Source organism: Sus scrofa, chromosome 18 (genome assembly GCF_000003025.6).
Source record: "Sus scrofa isolate TJ Tabasco breed Duroc chromosome 18, Sscrofa11.1, whole genome shotgun sequence".
In the NCBI taxonomy this organism is placed as follows: domain Eukaryota; kingdom Metazoa; phylum Chordata; class Mammalia; order Artiodactyla; family Suidae; genus Sus; species Sus scrofa.
In genome coordinates, this window is record NC_010460.4 from 38,119,387 (window position 1) to 38,144,257 (window position 24,871).

Here is a 24,871-nt window from a genome sequence, read left to right on the forward strand (position 1 = left end):
GTAGCAGGATATAAGATTAACATTGAGAAATCAGTCGCATTTCTGTATACTAACAATAAAATATTAGAAAAGGAATACGGAAATACAATACCTTTTAAAATTGCACCCCAAAAAATCAAATACCTGGGAATACACCTGACCAAAGAGGTGAAGGACTTATATGCTGAGAACTATAAAACATTAATCAAGGAAATTAAGAAGATGTAAAGAAATGGAAAGATATTTCCATGCTCCTGGGTTGGAAAAATTAACATTGTAAAAATGGCCATACTACCCAAAGCCATCTACAGATTCAACGCAATCCCTATCAAATTACCCATGACATTTTTCACAGAACTAGAGAACAAAAAAATCTGAAAATTTACATGGAACCACAAAATACCCAGAACTGCCAAAGCAATCCTGAGGAACAAAAGCCAAGCAGGAGGCATAACTGTCCCAGACTTCAGGCAATATTACAAAGCCACAGTCATCAGGACAGTATGGTAGTGGTACCAAAACAGACATACAGACCAACGGAACAGAATAGAGAACCCAGGAATAAACCCACACACCTATGGTCAATTAATCTTTGAAAAGCGGGCAAGAACAAAAAATGGGAAAAAGACAGTCTTTTCAGCAAGCATTGCTGGGAAACCTGGACAGCTGCATGCAAATCAATGAAACTAGAACACACCCTCACGCCATGCACAAAAATAAACTCCAAATGGCTGAAAGACTTAAATATAAGACAAGACACCATCAAACTCCTGGAAGAGAACATAGGCAAAACATTCTCTGGCATCAACCTTATGAATATTTTCTTAGGTCAGTCTCCCAAAGCAACAGAAATAAAAGCAAAAATAAACCGATGGGACCGAATCAAACTGACAAGCTTTTGCATAGCAAAGGAAACCAAAAAGAAAACAAAAAGACAACTTACAGAATGGGAGAAAACAGTTTCAAATGATGCAACTGACAAGGGCTTCATCTCTAAAACATACAAACAACTTATACAGCAAAAAAGCCAACAACCCAATTGAAAAGTGGGTAAAAGACCTGAATAGACATTTCTCCAAGGAAGATATACAGATGGCCAACAAGCACAGGAAAAATGCTCAACATCGCTGGTTATAAGAGAAATGCAAATCAAAACTACCATGAGATACCACCTCATACCAGTCAGAATGGCCATCATTAATAAGTCCACAAATAACAAGTGCTGGAGGGGGTGTGGAGAAAAGGGAACCCTCCTGCACCATTGGTGGGAATGTAAATTGGCACAACCACTATGGAAAACAGTATGGAGATACCTTAGAAAACTATACATAGAACTACCATATGACCCAGCAATCCCACTCTCGGGCATATATCCAGACAAAACTTTCCTCGAAAAAGACACATGCACTCGCATGTTCATTGCAGCACTATTCACAATAGCCAAGACATGGAAACAACCCAAATGTCCATTGACAGATGACTGGATTAGGAAGATGTGGTATACATACACAATGGAATACTACTCAGCCATAAAAAAGAACAAAATAATGCCATTTGCAGCAACATGGATGGAACTAGAGCCTCCCATACTAAGTGAAGTAATTCATAAAGAGAAAGACAGATACCATATATGATAGCACTTGTATCTGGAATCTAATATAAGGCACAAATGAACCTTTCCACAGAAAAGAAAATCAGGGACTTGGAGAATAGACTTGTGGTTGCCAACAGAAGGGAGTGGAATGGACCGGGAACTTGGGGTTAATAGATGTGGACTATTGCCTTTGGAATGGATAAGGCAATGAGATCCTGCTGTGTAGCACTGGGAACTATGTCTAGTCACTTACGATGGAGCATGACAATGTGAGAAAGTAGAATGTGTACACATATGTGTAACTGGGTCACCATGCTGTACAGTAGGAAAAAATTGTATTGGGGAAATAACTATTAAAAATAACAAAAAAAATAAATGTTAACTCTCATTAAGAAAAAAAACAAAACATGCACCACAATATTCATAGCACCACTATTCAAAACCTAAGACATGAAAACAACCTAGATGTCTATAAACAGAGGAATGGATAAAGATGTAGTACTTATAAACAATGGAGTATTACTCAGCCATTAAAAAGAATGAAATAATGCCATTTAGAGCAACATGGATGGACCTAGGGATTATTAACAGAAAGACAAATACCATGTGATATCAAGTACATGTGGAATCTAAAATATGACATAAATGAACCTAACTATGAAATAGAAACAGATTTATCAACAGGGAGAACAGACTTGTGGCTGCCAAGGTGGATAGGATTGGGGAAGGATGGAGTGGGAGGCTGGAGTTAGTAGATGTAAGCTATGGCGGGCATAAACAATAAGGTCCTACTGTATAGCACAGAGAACTATATTCAATATCCTATCATAAACCACAATGGAAAAAAAATTTTTTTTTTTTTTGGCCTTTTTTAGGGCAGCTCCCATGGCATATGTAGGTTCCCAGGCTAGGGGTCCAGTCGGAGCTGTAGCCACCTGCCTACACCACAGTCACAGTAATGTGGGATCTGAACCACATCTGCAATCCACACCACAGCTCACGGCAACGCCGGATCCTTAACCCACTGAGCGAGGCCAGGGACCGAACCCGTAACCTCATCGTTCCTAGTTGGATTCGTTAACCACTGAGCCACAACAGGAACTCTGAAAAGAATATTTTTAAGTGTATATATATAACTGACTTTGCTGTACAGCAGAAATTAATACAACATTGTAAGTCAACTATACATGAATAAAAAATTAATTTTAGAAAAAGAACTAAAAGGTACCTAAAACAAATTAAAGGTATTTAAAAAAAATGGGAAGCTTTTTGCAAACTAAATCTATCCACCTCTACTTTCTTTAGAATCAATTACTGTGGACATTAGAAGTCCTGGTTACTTGAAAGAAAAGCACATATGTAAACAGTGGGTTTATGACTCATCTTTGGTATAAAGAAGGGAAACAGGAACTAATAAAATAGTAACAATCACTAAAGCCATATAATACTTATATGACCCAAATGCACATCTAATAATACAAATAATGTGCTTGAATAAGTAACTCACAGAGGTCAAGTGTGATTAATCAGACAAGCATATCTAATCTACCATTTATTATTATAAATGTTTTCCAGGACTATTTCCATCCAGTTTGAGCTAAACCAAATTACTCAAGTGAACTTATTACCATTCCAAAATCTTTCTCAGCTGTAATTATTTACACTTGCATTTATGTTATGGCTAAGATACAATTCTCTTCTCAAATGTGTTACTGTACATTCAGGCCAAAATCAGCAAAGGTCCAGGCACTGAAAAAAAATGTATTCTGGTAGGGTAAAAACCTACTAACTCTGATTAAAATCTTCAGTTCTCTTTAGAATTTGTGAAAACGTTCTATTTGAGAGAATAGTTGTACGGTTCCCAAGGGGGAGGGAGGGCTGGGAAGGGGTGGATTGGGAGTTTGGGGTTAGCAGCTGCAAATTATTAAAGACAGAATGGAAAAACAACAAGATCCTACTGTACAGCATAGATAACTACATTCAATATCCTGTCATAAACCATAACAGAAAATAACATGAAAAAGAATGTATATAAAAGTATACCTGAATCACTCTGCTATATAGCAGAAATTAACAATACTGTAAATCAACTAAACTTCACTAAAATTTTTTTAGAATGTTCTATTTGAGAAAAAGTATTGAGCTTAATAATAGTTCTTCCTACAATCTAAGATATTCTAGAATCCCAATCTGCCTTAAAATGTAAAAATCATTCATCCTTGGTATATACTGCTACTATATAAAGCAAATACTGATTCAAACAGAAAATCATTTTCCAAGAAAAAGATAGGCTTTCATTCAATTTATATCAACTGTTTACTAAAACTAGAGGTTCCAGGCATTCTGACAGGCTAACTTAAGAGGCAAGAATTACACTTGAACTTCTGAGTGTTAAATACCATAAAACATTACAAATTATGTACTATCAGATTTAAGGCGGAAATGTAATCACATGAAAAGCAACTTCAACTATTTATGTTTATTAAAAAGAGCTTGGAAACTTAAAGCGACTAATTTCCAGGTAGAAAAAGTTTGATTCCTCCTCAGGGATTACAGAAATGATGATGTCTTTCCACTGCCCTATGGCATTTTCTTACAGATGCTAGCTGATGGATAAAGAGACTGAAGAGTTGAGACCAAGACTGCTGAGCAAGAAAGCGTGTAGCAGCACTGCCCAGCAGAACTTTCTGAGATGACGGAAATGTCCTATATCTACACTATCCAATACAGCAGCTGCTTACCCATGTGGCTACTTAGCTCTTAAATATGACTAGTGCAACTGAGAAGCTGAATGTTTCATTTTATTTAATTTTATTTCACTTAAACTTAAATAACTACACGAAGCTTAGTGACTACTGAATTGGACACTGCAAGCTGATACCAAAAAAAAATTTTTTAAGGAGTTCCCGTCGTGGCTCAGTGGTTAACGAATCTGACTAGGAACCATGAGGTTGCGGGTTCGATCCCTGGCCTTGCTCAGTGGGTTAAGGATCCGGCGTTGCCATGAGCTGCAGCGTAGGCTGCAGATGTGGCTTGGATCCCACATTGCTGTGGCTCTGGCGTAGGCCAGCGGCTATGGCTCCGATTCGAACCCTAGCCTGGGAACCTCCATATGCCGTGGGAGCAGCCCAAGAAATGGCAAAAAAAAAAAAAAAAAAGACCAAAAAAATTAATTTTTTAAAAGAATATTACCAAAAAAGAAACTTACTAAAACTGAAAATACTACCTCAGATTTAAAGGAGAGGCTTTCAATCTTTTAGACAAGAAAGAAACAAATCTCTTATCTTTTACACCAATGGCTTTCAAATCGCTTTGATCCTAGAGTACACTGTCAGTGAAAAATTTGCCCCAATGCTCATAGTAGCACTATTTACAATAGGCAAGACATGAAAGCAACCTTAATTTCCATCAAGAGAAGAATGAATAAAGATGTGGTATATATACACAATGGAATACTATTCAGCCATAAAGAGAACATAATGCCATTTGCAACAATATGGATGGACCTAGGGATAATCATACTAAATGAAGCAAATCAAAGACAAATATCATACGGTATCATTTGTATTTGGAATCTTAAAAAAATGACACAAATGAACTTATTTATAAAACAGAAACAGACTCACAAGACTTCAGAAACAAATTTACTATTACAAAGGGGAAGGATGGGGGAGGGATAAATTAAAATTGAGATTAATACATACACATTACTATAAATAAAATAGATAATTAACAAGGACCTACTGTATAGTATAGGGACCTCAGTATTCTGTGATAACTTATATAGGAAAAAAAATCTAAAATTAATAGACATATACGTATGTATAACTGAGTCACTTTGCTATACACCTGAAACACAACATTGTAAATCAACTATACTCCAATATAAAATAAAATTTAAAAAGCTATCAGTAGAAAAATTTGAACATCTCAAATATATATTTATCTACCAAATATATACAGTTGGCAACCTGAACATTAAATATTAATAAATATCAATTTCTCTGTAGATTTAAAAAAAGTAAACATCAGTAAATAGGGGTTTTGATATTTTCTGGTCTCCTTCAATATCAACGATGGATGCACACCGCTTGGGAGACTGTTTTGCACCACATAGCTAAGATGACACAGTTTGTCTAATAGCAGGTTACGCTAATAATATGAGGAAGGCAAAATAACTGCAGAAATAGATTCATTGGCGTAGATTCTCAAAACTAAAAAAAATTAAGTGACATTACTTCTTGTGGCTTAGGAAGTTCACATTTTACATATCTAGTAGTCCTCCACAGTGAAAAAAAAGACAATTTGGTTGTATGTCACTTACATCAGAATCTTAAAAAAAAAAAAAAAAAAAAAAGGAAAAGAGAAAGACAATCTGTTCAAATCTAACATCTCAAGATATCCCTAATTTGCCTCTATATCCTTCATAAAAACAAGGTATTCATTTATGTTAACTGTCATTGAAGCAAAAATATCCAAAGCAATCACACCACCCCTTCACCTAATAATTCTTTTAGAACTGTATATTAGAACTGAGAGAAAAATATAACTTGTTCCATATGAATCATCTCCTGATTTTACTCCAAAACATTTTGGTTCCCTTATCACCAAACAAAGCCCATTTTTACCTTCAGTAATAAGACGTATATTAATTACACACTGTACCAGCTTAAATTTTTAAATCTTTTTGTTTCTATGTTTATAAAAAAAATTAGTTCAACAACTTGTTTACTGAAGTGACAACAAAAATGAAGATCTCTATTTTATATGCTATAGCAAGTCTGTTTATGAAGCTTCTTTTCTTCTCAAGCCTATGAAATTCTGTGTATCCATACATGGTCAAATACAAAGACAGCAACATATGGAAGAGATCCAGAAAACATGACTGTAAACCAGTACCATTCACAGGATCCAACTGTATCCTACCATCTGGTTTTCCAAGTATCCTCATGGGATCCATGGAAAACAAATTAGTTCAAGTTCAGGAATTTCAAACTTTTCTTAAGAAATTTATTCTAAACAGCCACTTTCCCATGCACTTTACTTAAGCAGGTCACATCAGCATATTTTACAGCATCACTCAAAGTTTTCTAAGATTAAACACATAATTTAATACTGAAGGAATGAATCAAAGGCACTTTCAACTGTGTTTTTCTCTAAAAAATAAAACTAAAGTCTATTATATTGTCTATGTATAATTAATTTATTAAAGGCTCTTTTGTGTCCCCAGATTCCAGAAACTCAAGGCCTGCTTTTTTCTAATACTGTTCAGTTTTCCAACTTGAGGGGGGATAAAGTCAAACCTTCAATGTTTATACAGCTTCATTCCTTCCATTTTGAAAGATTATTACACTACATTTTTCTAACCTCATGTTTGAGTCGCTTTTTAAGATAAATAAAAAGTGTTACTTAACAAATTACATTAAAATTTGAGAGGGTTAAAATTTTCTGTCAAGAGCTTACCTCTACCTATACTTAGGCACAAGGTGGCATTATAGCAAAAGCTCTGTAGACACTTACATAGTAGATATTTGTGGGGTTTTTTGTTTTGTTTTAGTTTTTTTTTTGGTCTTTTGCCTTTTCTTGGGCCGCTCCTGTGGCACATGGAGGTTCCCAGGCTAGGGGTCTAATCAGAGCTGTAGCTGCCGATCTACGCCAGAGCCACAGCAACGCGGAATCCGAGCCTCATCTGCAACCTACACCACAGCTCACGGCAACGCTGGATCCTTAACCCACTGAGCAAGGCCAGGGATCAAACCGGCAACCTCATGGTTCCTAGTCGGATTTGTTAACCACTGAGCCACGACGAGAACTCCCATGGTAGATATATGAACAGCCTGCGATACTCCACTTTGCTCAAACACAAAATCTCCTTTGATAATTTAATGGCTCAACAAACTTTTTTTTTTTTTTTTTTTTTGTCTTTTTAGGGCCACACCTGCAGCACATGGAGGTTCCCAGTCTAGGGATGGAATTTGAGCTGTAGCTGCCAGCTTATACCACAGCCACAGCAAAACCAGATGGAGCTGCATCTGTGACATACACCACAGCTCACAGCAACACCAGATCCTTAACCCACTGAGCGAGGCCAGGGATCGAACCTGTGTCCTCATGGATACTAGGCAGATTCATTTCCACTGAGCTATGATGGGAACTCCCTCAACAAACATCACCTTAAATACTTCATTATGTTCAACAAGAAACTATAAGAGGCAATGATCAACTAAAGTTATGTTTAAAGACTACTTCTTTCTCATTAAGACCCAGAATTGGTTTGAGAGGAGGTTGATTCAAAGATTCTGCCTTCTAAGAGTTCCCCTCATGGCTCAGTGGTTAACGAATCCGACTAGGAACCATGAGGTTGTGGGTTCGATCCCTGGCCTTGCTCAGTGGGTTAAGGATCTGGCATTGCCGTGAGCTGTGGTGCAGGTTGCAGATGTGGCTTGGATCTCGCATTGCTGTAGGCCAGCGGCTACAGCTTCCATTGGACCTCCATATGCCTCGGGAGTGGGCCAAGAAAAGGCAAAAACAAACAAAAAAAAGATTCTGCCTACTACTCTCAGAACCACTATACCTCATTCCCCCATCTCCTTAGAGACCTTAAGCCCTTGTCCTTCTCACTTTCTATTAGCAACCCTCTTCCCAAACCCTTCCTTTTCCTTTCTATCTCAGATACTGTTCCATAAAACTCATAAACTTCAACTTTGACAGAATTCTGTGCCATCTGATAATCCTTTTGTCTGTTCCTTCCTCTCAGGCCACTTCCATTTATTGGCATGGCTTTTCTCAGGGTCTACCCTAAAATCTCTGCAACCAAGCTTGGCGAAGTACTTAATCTTGACTAAAAAACAAGAGTATCTCCTTTTGCTGTTGTTGTTTTTCTCAGTTTTTAAATTGAAGTAAAATTGATTTACAATGTTTCAGATGTACAGCAAAGTGATTCAGTGTGTGTGTGTGTGTATTCTATATGTTCTTTTTCAGATTCTTTTCCATTACCAATAACAGATGCCAGCCTGGGAGAAATTATCTGCAGTGACCAAAATGTAAGGGAGTACTACCTAGGTAAAGGAACTTCTCCAAATCAAGAAGGTAAAGACAGGAAATACTAAGATGGTCAAAGCACTTCAAGGAAATATAAACAACCCATGACTATAAAAGACATGATCAATATCACAAGGAATCAAAGAAAACAAATTGAAACAATGAAATATCTCTAGGCAGGCACACATACATTTGCACGTCCACATACGTACACAACAGAAATGAGCTACGGCCACCAAAAGATATGTACAAGAATATTTATGTTAGTGAAAAACTGAAAACTGAAGTGCTTATCTATAATGGAGGGGCTATCTGTGATAGATCCATACAGTGGAATATTATGCAACAATTAGAAATAACTACAGTTATTTATACAATACGAATAAATATGAGAGGCATAATCAGCACAAGAAATCAGACACAAGAATACATCTAAATGAAGTTCTAGAACAGACAAAATTAACCTATGGAGACAGAAGTGAGAAGTCAGAAGTGTGTTTATATTTGGGGATGGATGTAATACTGAGTGAGAGAAGGCACAAGGAAGCCATCTAGCATCCTAGAAACATACTGTATCTTAATCTGGGTGGTAGTTACCTAGATATATGAATACATATATAAAAACTCATCAAGCTCTACACTTAAATTTGTGCTTTTTTAGCATACAGACTTTAAAAATTTTTTTAATTAAATTTAAAAAACTCTGGAAGTTCCTATGTGCTTCAGCAGTTTAAGGATCCAGCGTTGTCACCGCAGTGGCTCAAGTCACTGCTGAGGCACAGGTTCGATCCCTAGCCTAGAAACTTCTGTATATCTCACAGGCACAGCTCCCCACCACAAAAAAATTCTGCCCATGACAAAATAATCAATACAACTTCAAAAAATATCATATTTAAAATTTCAAAGATTCTCAAATTAAAAATTATTCCATTTAATATATGATATTGGTTTATAAAACTTCACAGACCACAAAAAACCACTTCAAAGATCCTCAAAGTCTGAAATATCCCAACCAAACATTAAGTCTTATAAATTAAAAAAAAAATTTTTGTTCAATCATTCAACAAATATTGGAAGCTAACAAATAACAGACGCTGTTCTAGGAACTTAGATTGCAGCAGTGAATAAAATTAAAAAGTAAAACAACAGAGTTTCCATCATGGCTCAGCAGAAACAAATCTGACCAGTATCCTAGCCTTGCCCAGTGCGTCAGGGATCCAGCACTGCCAAGAGCTGTGGTGTAGATTGTAGATGCGGCTTGGATCCCGCCTTGCTGTGGTGTAGGCTCGCAGCTATAGCTCTGATTTTGTCCCCTAGCCTGGCAACTTCCATATGCCTCAGGTGTGGCCCTAGAAAGCAAAATAAATAAATAAAAATAAAAAATAAAACAAAAAACCACTTCTCTTAAGAATTTCTCATTAGCTAGCATCAGACAGGTTGGCCTTATAATAATTTTCTGTTATTTTAACTAAAGTTTCATACATTATATAACTATGAAGAGATGACTTCGCCAAATTATTTCGTCTTCTTTTTGTCTAAATTACCTAATGGAAAAATGTATCTATATGTAAGACTTTTAAAAGAAAAGGTAGTATAAATCAAAAGAAAACTGACAATTTGTTGGACCAAACATTACTAAAAAGTAAAGAAAAGGGAGGTCCCATCATAGCTCAGTGGTAACAAACCCAACTAACTAGTATCCATCAGGATGCAGGTTCAATACCTGGCCTCACTCAGTGGGTTAAGGATCTGGAGTTGCCATGGGCTGTGGCGTAGGTCGATGAGGTTCAGATCCAATGTTGCTGTGGCTGTGGTGTAGGTCGGCAGCTGTAGCTTCTATTTGAACCCTAGCCTGGGAACTTCCATATGCAGCAGGTGTGGCCCTAAAAGGCAAAAAAAAGTAAAGCTAATCCACTTACTTATAACTGGCTAATCTGTTAAACTAACAGTTACTAAGTATCTACAGAATAGGGATAGTATAGTTTGACACAGTACAAACTAAACCAGAATGCTTGGATTTGTATCCTAGTTCTGTTACTCAACTACATGAATTTAGGCTTATCACTATCTCTGTGCCTCAATTTCCACATTTGTAACATGGAGGTAATAATACCACTTATCTCATAATGTTGTTATAAGAATTAAATAAGAAATGCATCTGAAGTGCTTAGAATAGAACCGAGAAGATGTTAATGACTAAGTGTTGTTTTACTGTTAATGTAGACTGGGCATCTTCTATGTACTAAAACTACAAAGAGGAGTCAGAAAATTTCCCCACCAGCACTAATCACTAAGTATGTAAGTACGTGACCATTAATAAGTACATAACTATTAATATTTAACAGATATTTCTCACTAAATATTCCGGAACTTAGAGAACAACACTGTAGGGTTCCTTTAGCATTTCTACATACCTAGTTACTGATCTTGGATTAAATACTTAAATTAAGAAAATTAAAACCTCATCTTCTTGCATGGGTTAAAATATTCACTGTATCACAAAATAAATAAGCAATGCAGTATACTATCAAGTTTTCAAAACACATTTTTGCAGGTAATTTGAAATCTCAAGATCTGTGAAGGGTATTTTTTAAAATTCCTAAAACAGAGAAAACTTTAAAAAGGAGAAATAAAATATTTACTTCACAGACTTCTTAGGGACCTACTGACTAAGCTACATCTTGCAGTTTGATACCTAAGAGTTTCTGCCTAAATTTCCCACACTGTCCTTCTACCTTGTGCAATGGGATAATCACCACAAATCCTTTCAAATCTAGCTCTAGCATGACTGCTCAATAAAACATGCTCCTGCCAGAACTGTTCCTCTTATGACTATGTGCTGTGTATTACTGCATCAATCCACCAACAATTTTTTCAATCAATAGTTTAGAGCAGTGCTGCCCAATAAAAATGTAATGTGAGCCATATGAATAATTTAAAAATTTTCAGTAGCCACTATAAAAAGTAATAACAGGTAAAATTAATGTATTTTACCTAGCCCAATATAACCAATTATCATCACTGTAAAATATAATCAGTATAAACATTTATTAATGAGATACCATTCTTTCCTACATACTAAGTCTTCAAAATCTAGGGTGTATTTTACACTTGCGTAGTATCTCAATTTGGACTACACACATGTGGCTACAAGCTAACATACTGGAGTTGTAGAAAACGAGAGAGTCTAACACTGTTACATGAAGTATGGTCTACAGGCCAGCAACATCAGCATCACCTTGGATTTTGTTAGCAGTACTAAATCTCTGCCCACATCAGACCTACTAGAACAGGAAATAAATTTCACAAGCTCCCCAGGTGATATGAACGCACATTAAAGATTGAAAAGTACTAAATTAGACCAAACATAGCTTGGAGGCCTTAACAAATTGCTACTGCCATTCAATTATCACATGGTATCATGACACTTACTAATACAGAACACTGTGTCTAAATAATATTAGCTTTCACACAAAACATGTTTTCTCTATGCTGTCCAGAAGAATTTGCTGCAGTGGTGGAAATATATTTGCAGTGCCCCAAATGGCAGCCACTTACCACATACGGCTACTGAGACCTTGAAATGTGACTGGTACAACTGGGAAACTGAATTTTTACTTTTACTGTCTTCGACTCATCCAAATTTAAATAGCCACACATGACAAGTGGCCACCATATTGCAGTGTAACTGTAGACGTATTATTTACTACATCACAGTATAATCTCTAGGTGGGTCCTCAAGACAAATTTATAAAGTTCTAATCAAAAAAATCCCTCTGGTTACCTACAAATCTTTCAATGAATCTTCCTCCCTCTTTCTTTCTCTCTCTCTCTCACCAAGCATGTTTACCACTTTACTTTGGCTAAGGCCAAATCTGCAATCTACCTCCATGGAAGTATAATACAAATTATAGAATGTGTTTTGTATCTGTTAACGTTACTCCATCTTATTACCAATTAACAATATACATACCTGTACAGTCTTTTTTATTCTATGGGAAGGACCTGGATACTCTGGTGAATACAAATCTGTGAGGAATAATGAGTTGATTAATGTTGACTTTCCCAGGCCAGATTCACCTAAAAGAAACAGAGGAGGAGGAAAACTGTTAAATTCAGCCACCTTATCAACTTTAAATACTTAACCAATATTTATAATCAATCTCTTTATACAAGTATTACTTGGTGGAATAAGGAGGTAACATTAAAAAATATACTATAAAGATTCCCTATTAGAATAAGCTTTTGCCCTCATTTTCTTATCTATCAAATTAGCTCATGGTTCAAAGGATTCTTTTTAGCTTAATAATTTTACAATCTGTGTTTTTTAAAAGTAATGTATCTGATACAATTTAAACAGTAATGTGTTCCTAGAGACCAAAGTTAGTCGAAATGCCCCAGTTGGATTATATGTTGCCACTTTCATGAAATAAAACATGAAAGAGGTATAAACATTTATTATAGATATTTAATGAATGACCAAGGCAGGAAGTAATGCAGCTATAAAAAGTAGAAATCTGATAAAAAAATATTAATTACAATGCATCTTAGCATAAAAGTGAACCACAAAAACATACTTTTAATTTATTCAGCCACAAACCAACCAGCTTAAGTATAAAGGGCACCTCTCTATAAACCAGACTCCAAAAAATCATGGGTAATTACTTTTTATAAAAGTGCTTCTGCATTAGGAGGTAGGAAAGGAGGGAGATAAGATGCAATTTCCACTAAGATTTACCTATTCTTCTCTGACTCTTCACGTCTAGTCTAGCACACCGTACCAAATGCAGAGCAAGTTTTTACCAAAACATAAACAGCTTCTAGGTATATATAATACAAACTTAAATTAAAAATCACATAGGAGTTTCCGCTGTGGCATTAAAATAAAAAACTAAGTCCTCTGTTACCAGTAATTGCTTGACATGTACACAAATTAAATTTCCTAATCAAAGGCATAACTTTCAAAATGGTTTAAAAAATTTAATCCAACTGCATGTAATCTGCAAGATTTAATTAACTTCAGCTCTAAGGACACACACAAGTTGAAAGTAAAAGGATATTCCAGGAGTTCTCACCACAGTGCCATGAGTTAAGAACCCATTCTAGCAGCTCACATTGCTGCAGAGGTGTGGGTTCTACCCCCCACCAGCACAGTGGGTTAAAGGATCCGGTATTGCCTCAGGTGCGGCTAGGATTCAATCCCTAGCCCAGGAACTTCCATATGCCATGGGTGTGGCCAGAAAAAAAAAGGTATTTCATGTAAATAATAACCAAAAAGGTAAGGTGATTATACTCATACAGACAAAACAGACAAATTAAAAACTGTTACAAGATACAAAGGACATTATGTACCAATAACAGAGGCAATTTACAAAGCAGATATTGAAAAATTATGAACATATATGCACCAAACATCAGAACTCCAAAACAGGAAACACTGACAGAATTTTTAAGGGAAAAACATACAGTTTTATAATAATAACTGGACAGTTCAATAACTAATTTAAATAATGGAAAGAAAAACCAGGCAGAAGACAGATAAGAAAACAGAGGACTTCAACAACATTAGAAGCCAACTGGGCCTAACAAAAATAGACAAATACTCCATCCAACAACAAAATACACATTCTTCTCAAGTGCACAGGGAGCATTTTCCAAGACTGTCTATAAAACCAGGTAAGTCTTAATAAATCTTAGAAGACTGAAATCAGACAAAGTATCTCTTACTATCACAACACTATGAGACTAGAGATCAATAATGGAAAGAAAATGGAAAAATTAACAAATAAGAGGAAATTAAACAATACACTCAAGCAACTAACAGGTAAAATAAGAACTCACAAGGTAAATTAGAAAATAACATGAAACAAAAGAAAATGAATATACAACATCAAAATTTATGATACAAAAAAATTTCTAATAGCAAAATTTATAAACGTAAGCATATATATATATATATATATATATATGTGAAGATCTGGCATTCCCATTGTGGCACAGTATCTGACTGCAGCTGCTTGGGTCACTGCAGAGGCACAAGTTTGATCCCTGGCCTACAGCAAAGGTCTTGGCTGTGGCTCAGATTCAATCCCTGGCACAGAAATGTCCATATACCACAAGTACAACAACAACAACAAAAATCTATTATCTATATCTATCTATCTATATCTGAGATCAACAATCTAACTTTACAACTTAAGGAACTAAAAAGCAAAGAACAAACTAAATCCAAAGCCAGCAAAAAAAAAAAAAAAAAAAAAAAAAAGGAAATGTTACAGTTAAAAAGGAGATAAATAGAGGAGTTCCCGTAGTGGCTTAGTGGTTGTCCAATCTGACTAGGAACTAAGAGATTGCGGGTTCAATCCCTGATGTTGCTCAGTGGGTCAAGGATCTGGCGTTGCTGTGAGCTGTGGAGTGTAGGTTGCAGACTCGGCTCAGATCCCACGTTGCTGTGGCTCTGGCGGAGACCGGCAGCTACAGCTCCAACTAGACCCCTAGCCTGGGAACCTCCATTTGCCAAGGGTGTGACCCCAGAGAAGACAAAAAGACCAAAAAAAAGGAGCTAAATAATATGGAGAATAGACAGAGAGGAAGTTCCCTTGTGGTGCAGCAGGTTAAGGATCTGGCATTGCTGCAGCTGTGGCAAAGGCCACAACCTCAATGCAAGTTCGATCCCTGGCTCAAGAACTTCCATATGCTGTGGGCATGCCCCCCCCACCCCCAAAAAAAGAAGAAGAAAAAGAAAACAAAAAATCACCAAACCAAAAGGTGTTCTTGGAATAGATCAACAAAATTAACAAACCTTTAGTTAGACTGACTAAAAATAAAAAAGATTCAAATTACTAAAATCAGAAGGAAAACATGGGTATTATTCCTGATTTTACATAAATAAAAAGAATTATAAGAGAATACTATTAAAAACTATATGCCAATAAATTGGATAGCAAAGATGAAATGAACAAATTCCTAGAAATACACAACCTACTAAAACTGAATCATATAGAAACAGAAACTCTGAACAGACCTATAACTAATAAAGATATTGAGTCAGTAATCAAAAACAAACAGAAAAGCACTAGACCAGATGGCATCACAAACATTTAAATCAGAATTAAAACCAATCTTTCCCGAACTCTTTCAAGAAATTAAAAAGGAGGAAACATAACCTCATTTCATTCTATTAAGAATTTTGATGCCAAAACCAGGGAAAGACACAAGAAAATTATAGTCCAATATCCTTGATGAATACTAAGGCAAATATCCCCAACAAAATATAGCAAACATAATTCAACAGAAAACATCAGAAAAATTATACACCATGACTAGGTGAGATTTATTCCTGGACTGCAAGGATGGTTCAACATACAAAATCAATCAATATAACATATCAACAGAATGAAGGGGGAAAAAACACATGATCATCTCAACTGATGCAGAAAAAGCATCTGACAAAATTCAACACCCTTATCATGATTAAAAACAAAAACAACACTCCAGAAACTACAGATAGAAGTGAACTATCTAGAGTTCCCGTTGTGGCGCAGTGGAAACAAATCCAACTAGGAACCATGAGGTTGCAGGTTTGATCCCTGGCCTTGCTCAGTGGGTTAAGTATCTGGCGTTGCTGTGAGCTGTGGTGTAGGTCACAGACGTGGCTCGGATCTGGCGTTGCTGTGGCTCTGGAGTAGGCCAGCAGCTCTATTTCCGATTAGACCCCTACCCTGTGAACCTCTATATGCCATGGGTGTGGTCCTAAAAAGACAAAAATAAATGAATGAATGAATGAATGAAAGAAAAAAAGAAAGAAAGAGAAGAGAGTCCACAAATAAACCCTTACATTAGAATGATTTTGACAAAGGTGCCAAAACCATTTAATAGGGAAAGGAGAGTCTTTGCAATAAGTGATGCTGGGGTTAAGTGGTTATTCACATGCAAAAGAATGAAGCTGGATCTGTACCTTACATCACAACAAAAATTAATTCAAACTGGATCAAAGCTAAAACTATAAACTCTTAGAGGACACAGGGGGAAAACACAATGACACTGGATTTGGCAACTGTTTCTTGAACTACTTACTGAATCAGAAATACAGGCATCACAAAGCAATGAAACTAGAACACACCCTCACACCATGCACAAAAAGAAACTCCAAATGGCTGAAAGACTTAAATATACGACAGGACACCATCAAACTCCTAGAAGAAAACACAGGCAAAACACTCTCTGACATCAACATCATGAATATTTTCTCAGGGCAGTCTCCCAAAGCAATAGAAATTAGAGCAAAAATAAACCCATGGGACCGAATCAAACTGAAAAGCTTTTGCACAGCAAAGGAAACCAAAAAGAAAACAAAAAGACAACTTACAGAATGGGAGAAAACAGTTTCAAATGATGCAACTGACAAGGGCTTAATCTCTAGAATATATAAACAACTTATACAACCCAACAGCAAAAAAACCAATCAATCAATGGAAAAATGGGCAAAAGACCTGAATAGACATTTCTCCAAAGAAGATATACAGATGGCCAACAAACACATGAAAAAATGCTCAACATCGCTGATTATAATAGAAATGCAAATCAAAACTACCATGAGATACCACCTCACACCAGTCAGAATGGCCATCATTAATAAATCCACAAATAACAAGTGCTGGAGGGGCTGGGGAGAAAAGGGAACCCTCTTGCACTGCTGGTGGGAATGTAAACTGGTACAGCCACTAAGAACAGTTTGGAGATACCTTAGAAATCTATACATAGAACTTCCATATGACCCTGCAATCCCACTCTTGGGCATCTATCCGGACAAAACCCTACTTAAAAGAGACACGTGCACCCGCATGTTCATTGCAGCACTATTCACAATAGCCAGGACATGGAAACAACCCAAATGTCCATCGACAGATGACTGGATTCGGAAGATGTGGTATACTACTCAGCCATAAAAAAGAATGACATAATGCCATTTGCAGCAACATGGATGGAACTAGAGAATCTCATACTGAGTGAAATGAGCCAGAAAGACAAAGACAAATACCATATGATATCACTTATAACGGGAATCTAATATCCAGCACAAATGAACATCTCCTTAGAAAAGAAAATCATGGACTTGGAGAAGAGACTTGTGGCTGCCTGATGGGAGGGGGAGGGAGTGGGAGGGATCGGGAGCTTGGGCTTATCAGACACAACTTGGAATAGATTTACAAGGAGATCCTGCTGAATAGCATTGAGAACTTTGTCTAGATACTCATGTTGCAACAGAAGAAAGGGTGGGGGAAAAATGTAATTGTAATGCATACATGTAAGGATAACCTGACCCCCTTGCTGTACAGTGGGAAAATAAAAAAAATCATAAAAAAAAAAAAGAAATACAGGCATCAAAAGTAAATAAACTGTACTTCATCAAAATTAAAACCTTTGTGCATCAAAGAGCACTATTAACAAAATGAAAAAGACAACCCACAAAACAGAAGGAAATACTTGCAAATCATAAATGTGATAAGGGATTAATATTCACAATATAAAGAATTATAACTTAAAAACAAAAAAATAGACAATCCAATCTTAAAATGGACAAAAGACTTACACTAGACATTTTTCCAAAGACTATTTACTAATGGCAAGTAAGTACATTAAAGCATGCTCAACACTGGAGTTCCTGTTATGGCTCAGTGATTAACGAACCCAAACGAGCATCCATGAGGATGCGGGTTCAATCCCTGGCTTTGATCAGTGGGTTAAGGATCCAATATTGCCCTGAGCTGTGGAGCTCAGATCCCAAGTTCCTGTGTCTGTGGTGTAGGCTGACAGCTATAGCTCTGATGTGACCCCTAGCCTGGAAGCCTCCATATGCAAAAGGTGCAACCCTAAAAAGACCCCCCCCCAAAAAAAGAAAAAAAAAACATGCTCGACATCATTGCAAATCAAAACCACAATGGCACCACTTCACTCTCCTTAGGATGTGTATTACCCAACCACCCCCACCCCCCAAAAAACCCCAGAAAGGGATGGGTAAGGATGGACAAATTGAAGCCCCAGTGCACTGCTGGTGGGAACATTATATGGTGCAACCACTGTAAAAAATATAATCACAGTTCCTCAAAAATTTAAACATAGGACTACCATATGGTCCTTCAATCCTACTTTTTTTTTTTCTTCCCTTGTCTTTTTGCTATTTCTTTGGGCCGCTCCTGCGGCATATGCAGGTTTCCAGTCTAGGGGTCGAATCGAAGCTGTAGCCTCCGGCCTACACCAGAGCCACAGCAACGCGGGATCCGAGCCACGTCTGCAACCTACACCACAGCTCACGGCAACGCCGGATCTTTAACCCACTGAGCAAGGGCAGGGACTGAACCCGCAACCTCATGGTTCCTAGTCGGATTCGTTAACCACTGCGCCATGATGGGAACTCCCCTTTCAATTCTACTTTTGGTTTATACTCAAAAGAAATGAAAGCAGGGAACAAAATAATTGTATATCAAATGTTTATAGTGGCATTATTCAGAATAACCGAAAGTTGGAAACAACCCAAATGCCTACTGGCAAATGAATCAGTAAACAAAACTGTTATAAAAATACAATGGAGTAGTTTCCATCATGGCACAGTGGAAATGAATCTGACTAGGAACCATGAGGTTGTGGGTTTGATGCCTGGCCTCACTCAGTGGGTTAAGGATCCAGCTTTGCCATAAGATGTGGTGTAGGTCGCAGACACAGCTTGAATCCCACGTTGCTATGGCTGTGGTATAGGCCGACAGCTGCAACTGTGATTAGACCCCCTAGCCTGGGAACCGCCATATGCCATGGGTGCAGCCCTAAAAGACAAAAAAAAAAAAAAAAAAAAAAAAAAAAAAACCCACAAAAGACAAAAAACAATGGAATATTTTCAGCCTTAAAAAGGAATGAAATTCTGACATATATTACAATATAGATTAACTCTGAACACACTATACTAAGTGAAATTAGCCGGACGCAAAAGGATAAATATCATATGATTCCACTTACATGAAGTACTGAGAACAAATTCATAGAGACAGAAAGTAGAATAATGGTTACCAGGGAATGGGAAATTATTGTTTAACGGGTATGGAGTTTTAGTGTGGGCTAATAAAAATTTCTAGAGTTAGAGAGTGGTGATGGTTACATAACAATGTGAAAGCATTTAATGCTGCTGAACTGTACATGTAAAAATGGTTAAAATGGGAGTTCCCTGGTGGCCTAGCAGTTAAGGACTTGGCTTTGTAACTGCTATGGCTTGGGTTACTGCCGCGGCTGGGGTTTGATCCCTGGCCCGGGAAGTTCCATATGCCATAGGCATAGCCAAAAAAAAAGGTAGTTAAAATGATAAATATTGTGTCATGTACATTTTATCATATACACAAAAACTGAAGGTAAGAGCGACTGGGATTGGCACAAATTGGTAATTGCTGAAGCTCTACTTATATGTCTAAATTTTTCGATATTGAAAGTTATACGCATGTGTATATATATCATTTCTAATCTAGATCTACTGTATCTCCTTTGCATGCTAACCTTCTGGCTGTTCAAAACTACCATAATAGTATTTTCCCTAAAGTGAGGTGAATCTGAACATAAGGCAGTTTTGAAAATAGCTCCAGAGTCTGCACAACGTGGAAGTGGCAGCTTCTTGGAATGTTCTCTAAGGATAGTGCACTCCACTTATTCTTTTCTCCTTCCTGTTGGCTGAAATGTAACCAGGATCTCAGAGCTGAGAATTAGCCATCTTAGACTATGAAGTACCTCGGGAAGAGAGAACATACCCAGTGAAGCAACAAAAAAAAAAAAGAAACACCTGGGGATACTGAGAATTTATAGTAGAGCCATCACTTCAATTCAAGAATATTCAACTCTGGATTTTGAAACAGAGGAAGAATAAATTTCTGTCTCGTTCGGACATTGTTAGTTTAAGATTCCATTACTTATAGTCAAATTTAAACCAAACAATAACATTAACAAGCAAGATAAGCAAGTGTAGACAACCATAACAAAAACCTACAAGGCTCATTTTAGTAAGACAGAGGAGAATTAAAAACACAAGCTAGATAATATAAAAGATATGCTTGCCATGAATATTAATGCACCCAATAACATATGATCAAAATACATATGGTATTTTAGTAGAATACCATATGGTATTAGTAGAATCCTTAGATTCTACTAATATGGTATTAGTAGAATCTCTCAAATGTTCCAATTCTATGTCTCTTTTATCCAACATCCTAGCAGCTTGCCCAGCTGACAGTTATATTTCCTAGACTTAGATAACCCATTTCCCAACCAGTGTTTGACTAGGACCTGTATATATTTAATACCTATATATGGTATTAGTAGAATCCTTAGATTCTACTAATTTTGTCTCTTATTTACAAACTTTACTTTTATTTATTTGAAAGCTGTCTCATATGATAGATGCAAAAATAAAAATAGCAATGAAACTTTTTAAATCAGTAAGACAAAAACTTAGAAATAATGAAGAGTTAAGACAACATATAAAATGAAAGGCTAATAGGCTGCTCAGATACTTATAAACAAGTAATTACAATATGCAAATGATCTAAATGCTTGACTGTCAAAAATAAATGCAAAAATTCCTACCTAGAGAACAAACATTTTTCAAATACCTATGGAGCACTTTTACAATCAGATCATATATTTGGCTACAAAGAAATCAATTAAAATTGAAAAACACAAAAATCTACAATTACATTCTCTGACTACAATGCAATGAAATTATAAATTCAAAACCAAATAATTGGGAGTTCCCATTGTGGTGCAGTGGTTAACGAATCCAACTAGGAACCATGAGATTGCAGGTTCGGTCCCTGGCCTTGCTCAGTGGGTTAACGATCCGGCGTTGCCATGAGCTGTGGTGTAGGTTGCAGACGTGGCTTGGATCCCGTGTTGCTGTGGCTCTGGCGTAGGTCAGCAGCTGCAGCTCCGATTCGACCCCTAGCATGGGAATCTCCATATGCCTCGGGAGCGGCCCAAGAAAATAGCAAAAAGACAAAAAAAAACAAACAAACAAAAAAAAAAACAAAAAAAATAACAACCTAACTGCCCATATAGATATAAAATAGTATCTCCCCTCAACAACTTCTATCTGAAATACAAATTGAGTACTACATATGAAAACCCAAGAAATGTGACAAAAGTGGTGTTCAGAGAAAAACTTGTGCCTAATTAAGCCTTAAGAAAAGAGAGTAACCTTCAGAGTAGCTCTTGAAACTGGAAAAACACTCTGATTTTTCTAAGGAAAAGTCTGGGTCATGACTACTGACCCAGAAATTTCACTTTCAGAAGTATATATTAGGAGTTCCCTCATGGTTCAGTGGGTTAAGGATCCAGCATTTTCAGCTGTGGCTTTGGTCGTTGTTGTGGCACAGGTTCCATCTCTGGCCCAGGAACGTCCACATGCCATGAGCACAGCCAAAAAAAAAAAAAAAAAAAAAAAAAGGACGTGTACATTATAGAAGTGTTTATGTGTGTCTAAAAATTCAAGGAAATTAACTAAGCATTATATAATTATCCATCAACAGCAGAAGGTACATATCATGACAAAAACATACTACAGAATACTACATACTCCAAAGAATGAACTAACTTTACGTACTGACATGAATGTAAATATAATATATTAAATGATAGGGAAAAAACATTCACAGAACAGTATTCAGAACATAGTACCATTTACATAAAAAAGAAATCTGGAGGTTCCTGTTGTTGCTCAGCAGGTTAAGGACCAGACATTGTCTTTGTGAGGATGGATGCATGTTCAATTCCTGGCCTTGTTCAGCTGGTTGAGGATCCAGCTAAGATGTAGGTTGCAGATGCAGCTCAGATCCAGTGTTGCTCTGGCTGTGGCATAGGCTGCAGTTGCAGCTCTGATTCGACCACTAGCCCAGGGAATTTCCATATGCTATAAGTGTGGCCACTTATAGCATATGGAAAAAAAAAAAAAAAAGAAAAAAAAAAGAAAGAAGAAAGAAATCTACATGGAAATGACTGGTGTACATAAAATTATTTTTTAAATTGCCAGAAAACTTATAACAATAATGCCTGTCACAAGAGAACGGAATGGAACTCAAGGAGGGAGAAAAAGGAACTTTACTAAATGTCTTTAGAATTTACGTTTTTTTTTTGTCTTTGTCTTTTTAGGGCCGCACCTGCAGCATATGGAAGTTCCCAGGCTAGGGGTAGAACTGGAGCTGCTGCTGCCAGCCTACACCACAGCAACAGCAACATGGGATCTGAGCCGTGTCTGCGACCTATACCACACTCACAGCAACACCAGATCCTTAACCCAATGAGCAAGGCCAGGGATCGAACTTGCATCTTCACGGATACTAGATGGGTTCATTACCGCTGAGCCATGACGGGAACTCCCAGAATTTCCATCTTTTAGAAAATTAAAATATTTATAAACTTTTCTTTTCTGGGGGTAATAAATATATGGACATTTGAAACAGAGTGGAAGGGTAAGGTTGGCAACATAATGATTCTAAGAGGTATTAGCCTCAAAATAAATCAAAAGAAATGTTGAAGACAATAAAGTTATGCCTGAGTTTGGACATTATTAATTCATATCTATCTTCAGTAGAGTAATATTTACTCCATAGAAAAATGTCAGATATTCTCTAAGCCAAAATATAACAGCCTTATCCTAAATACTCTCAAGTGACTTGCTCATTAGCTTTACTAAAGGGAAAGCAATAGTGTCACTAATACAAAAGAATAGAGAACTATAAGTAGTCCCATCAACTCAAACTCTACTTAAAGAATCTGTGGAAACAAGCTCAATAAAGTTATCTGTTAGTATTAACTAGGAAACATTTAAGAATAATGACATTCAGAATTATACATCTTAAGAAAACAAAACTATCAATAAAATATAAATAGAATACCTATCTGTAACTTTTTATATTTCTTAATAATTAATATTTTAAGATCTGTTAAGTGATCCAAGTTACTTTCACATTTATTTGACTTTGAAATACACCACACAGTTCTGAAGCTACAAATAATTATCATTCCCTTATTTTACTAATGTTAAGAGGAAATAACTGCAATTAAATTTTGTCCTTGTTAAAACAAAATATTGTAATACTTACAATTTAAGATCTTAAATACTTTATAAAAATTATAAAATAAGAGTAACTTAACTAGAATCTAACACTACACCTGTAGTTTAAGATTAACAGGTTAAAATAACCCATGGCCTCTTTATCTTTGAATCCCTACCATCATTCAAGAATATTTCTTTTCAAGCCTAAGAATAAAATATTCATAAAATGTTTGTTCATAAGGTTTTGAAAAAAGTTGCATAAATAATTATTTATAATTAAGTCAAGTTCCTTTAGATACTTGGTATTATGAGGTCTGAGAAGTCCTACAATTAAAGAAACTGCTTGTCTTTGTTTTCATCCAGCACCTCAATTCTGCAGCCTTAGATGATTTCCCCAGCCCCCTAAAACATTTATTAACATTCAACACATGAAACACTTTGAAACATTATACTGTATAATTCTTGGTAAATTATTTTTCCTTAATCATATAAAGTTACAGCAGCTGATATAAATAATTGGATTATATTAAGTAAAAATTCACAGGCAGCTTAAACCTTGAGGAAAAAGATTTTTCATTTGTATATTACACATAAACATTTAACCACAGATGCTCCTCTTTGGTTCTATCATTAGCAGCTTGGAAAAACCCAGTTCATTACACATAATGAAACTGTGTAATAAACATATAATGTGTAGTAAACATATATAATGTGTTCAAGATCATCTTGCTAAACTATATAGAGTCTCAGAACATCAAAACTGGAGTAGTCCTAAGATACAAATCAAACTATTTTAAACAATAGAAAACTATGCCAAAGAGAAAGTAGCTACAGATGCCAAGAGCACTAAGAACCAGAACACCCATGTTCAAATTCCCAGCCATTAATTCTAATCTTCATGTCAATCCGCTTTTAAATGAAGTCCTTGATAGTCTCCACTGGACTCTCCCATTGGGCAGTAGATTTTCACACTTCTTACAATTCACAGTTTAAAAAAAAAAAAAAAAAAAAATTTAAGGTTTCATAAAGCAATGCTCTTCCTAAACAAAATGTAGTATAATTTTCTAAACACTTCTATTTTTCATTTTTTAAAATGATTCACATAGAGTTCCCATCATGGTGCAGCAGAAACAAATCCGACTAGGAACCATGAGGTTGTAGGTTCGATT

The 24,871-nt window shown here is 36.3% G+C and overlaps 1 protein-coding gene across 7 annotated transcripts in view; it reads right to left on the minus strand.

The window, feature by feature from the left end:
* SEPT7 (septin 7) overlaps positions 1–24,871 on the minus strand; it is a 100,729-nt gene that overhangs the window by 36,761 nt on the left and 39,097 nt on the right. For all 7 annotated transcript variants that reach the window (XM_003360171.5, XM_003134790.6, XM_013990840.2 and 4 more), the window contains one exon: positions 12,588–12,694. In XM_003360171.5, coding sequence (XP_003360219.1) covers positions 12,588–12,694 — 107 coding nt within the window. The remainder of the gene's footprint in view (positions 1–12,587; positions 12,695–24,871) is intronic.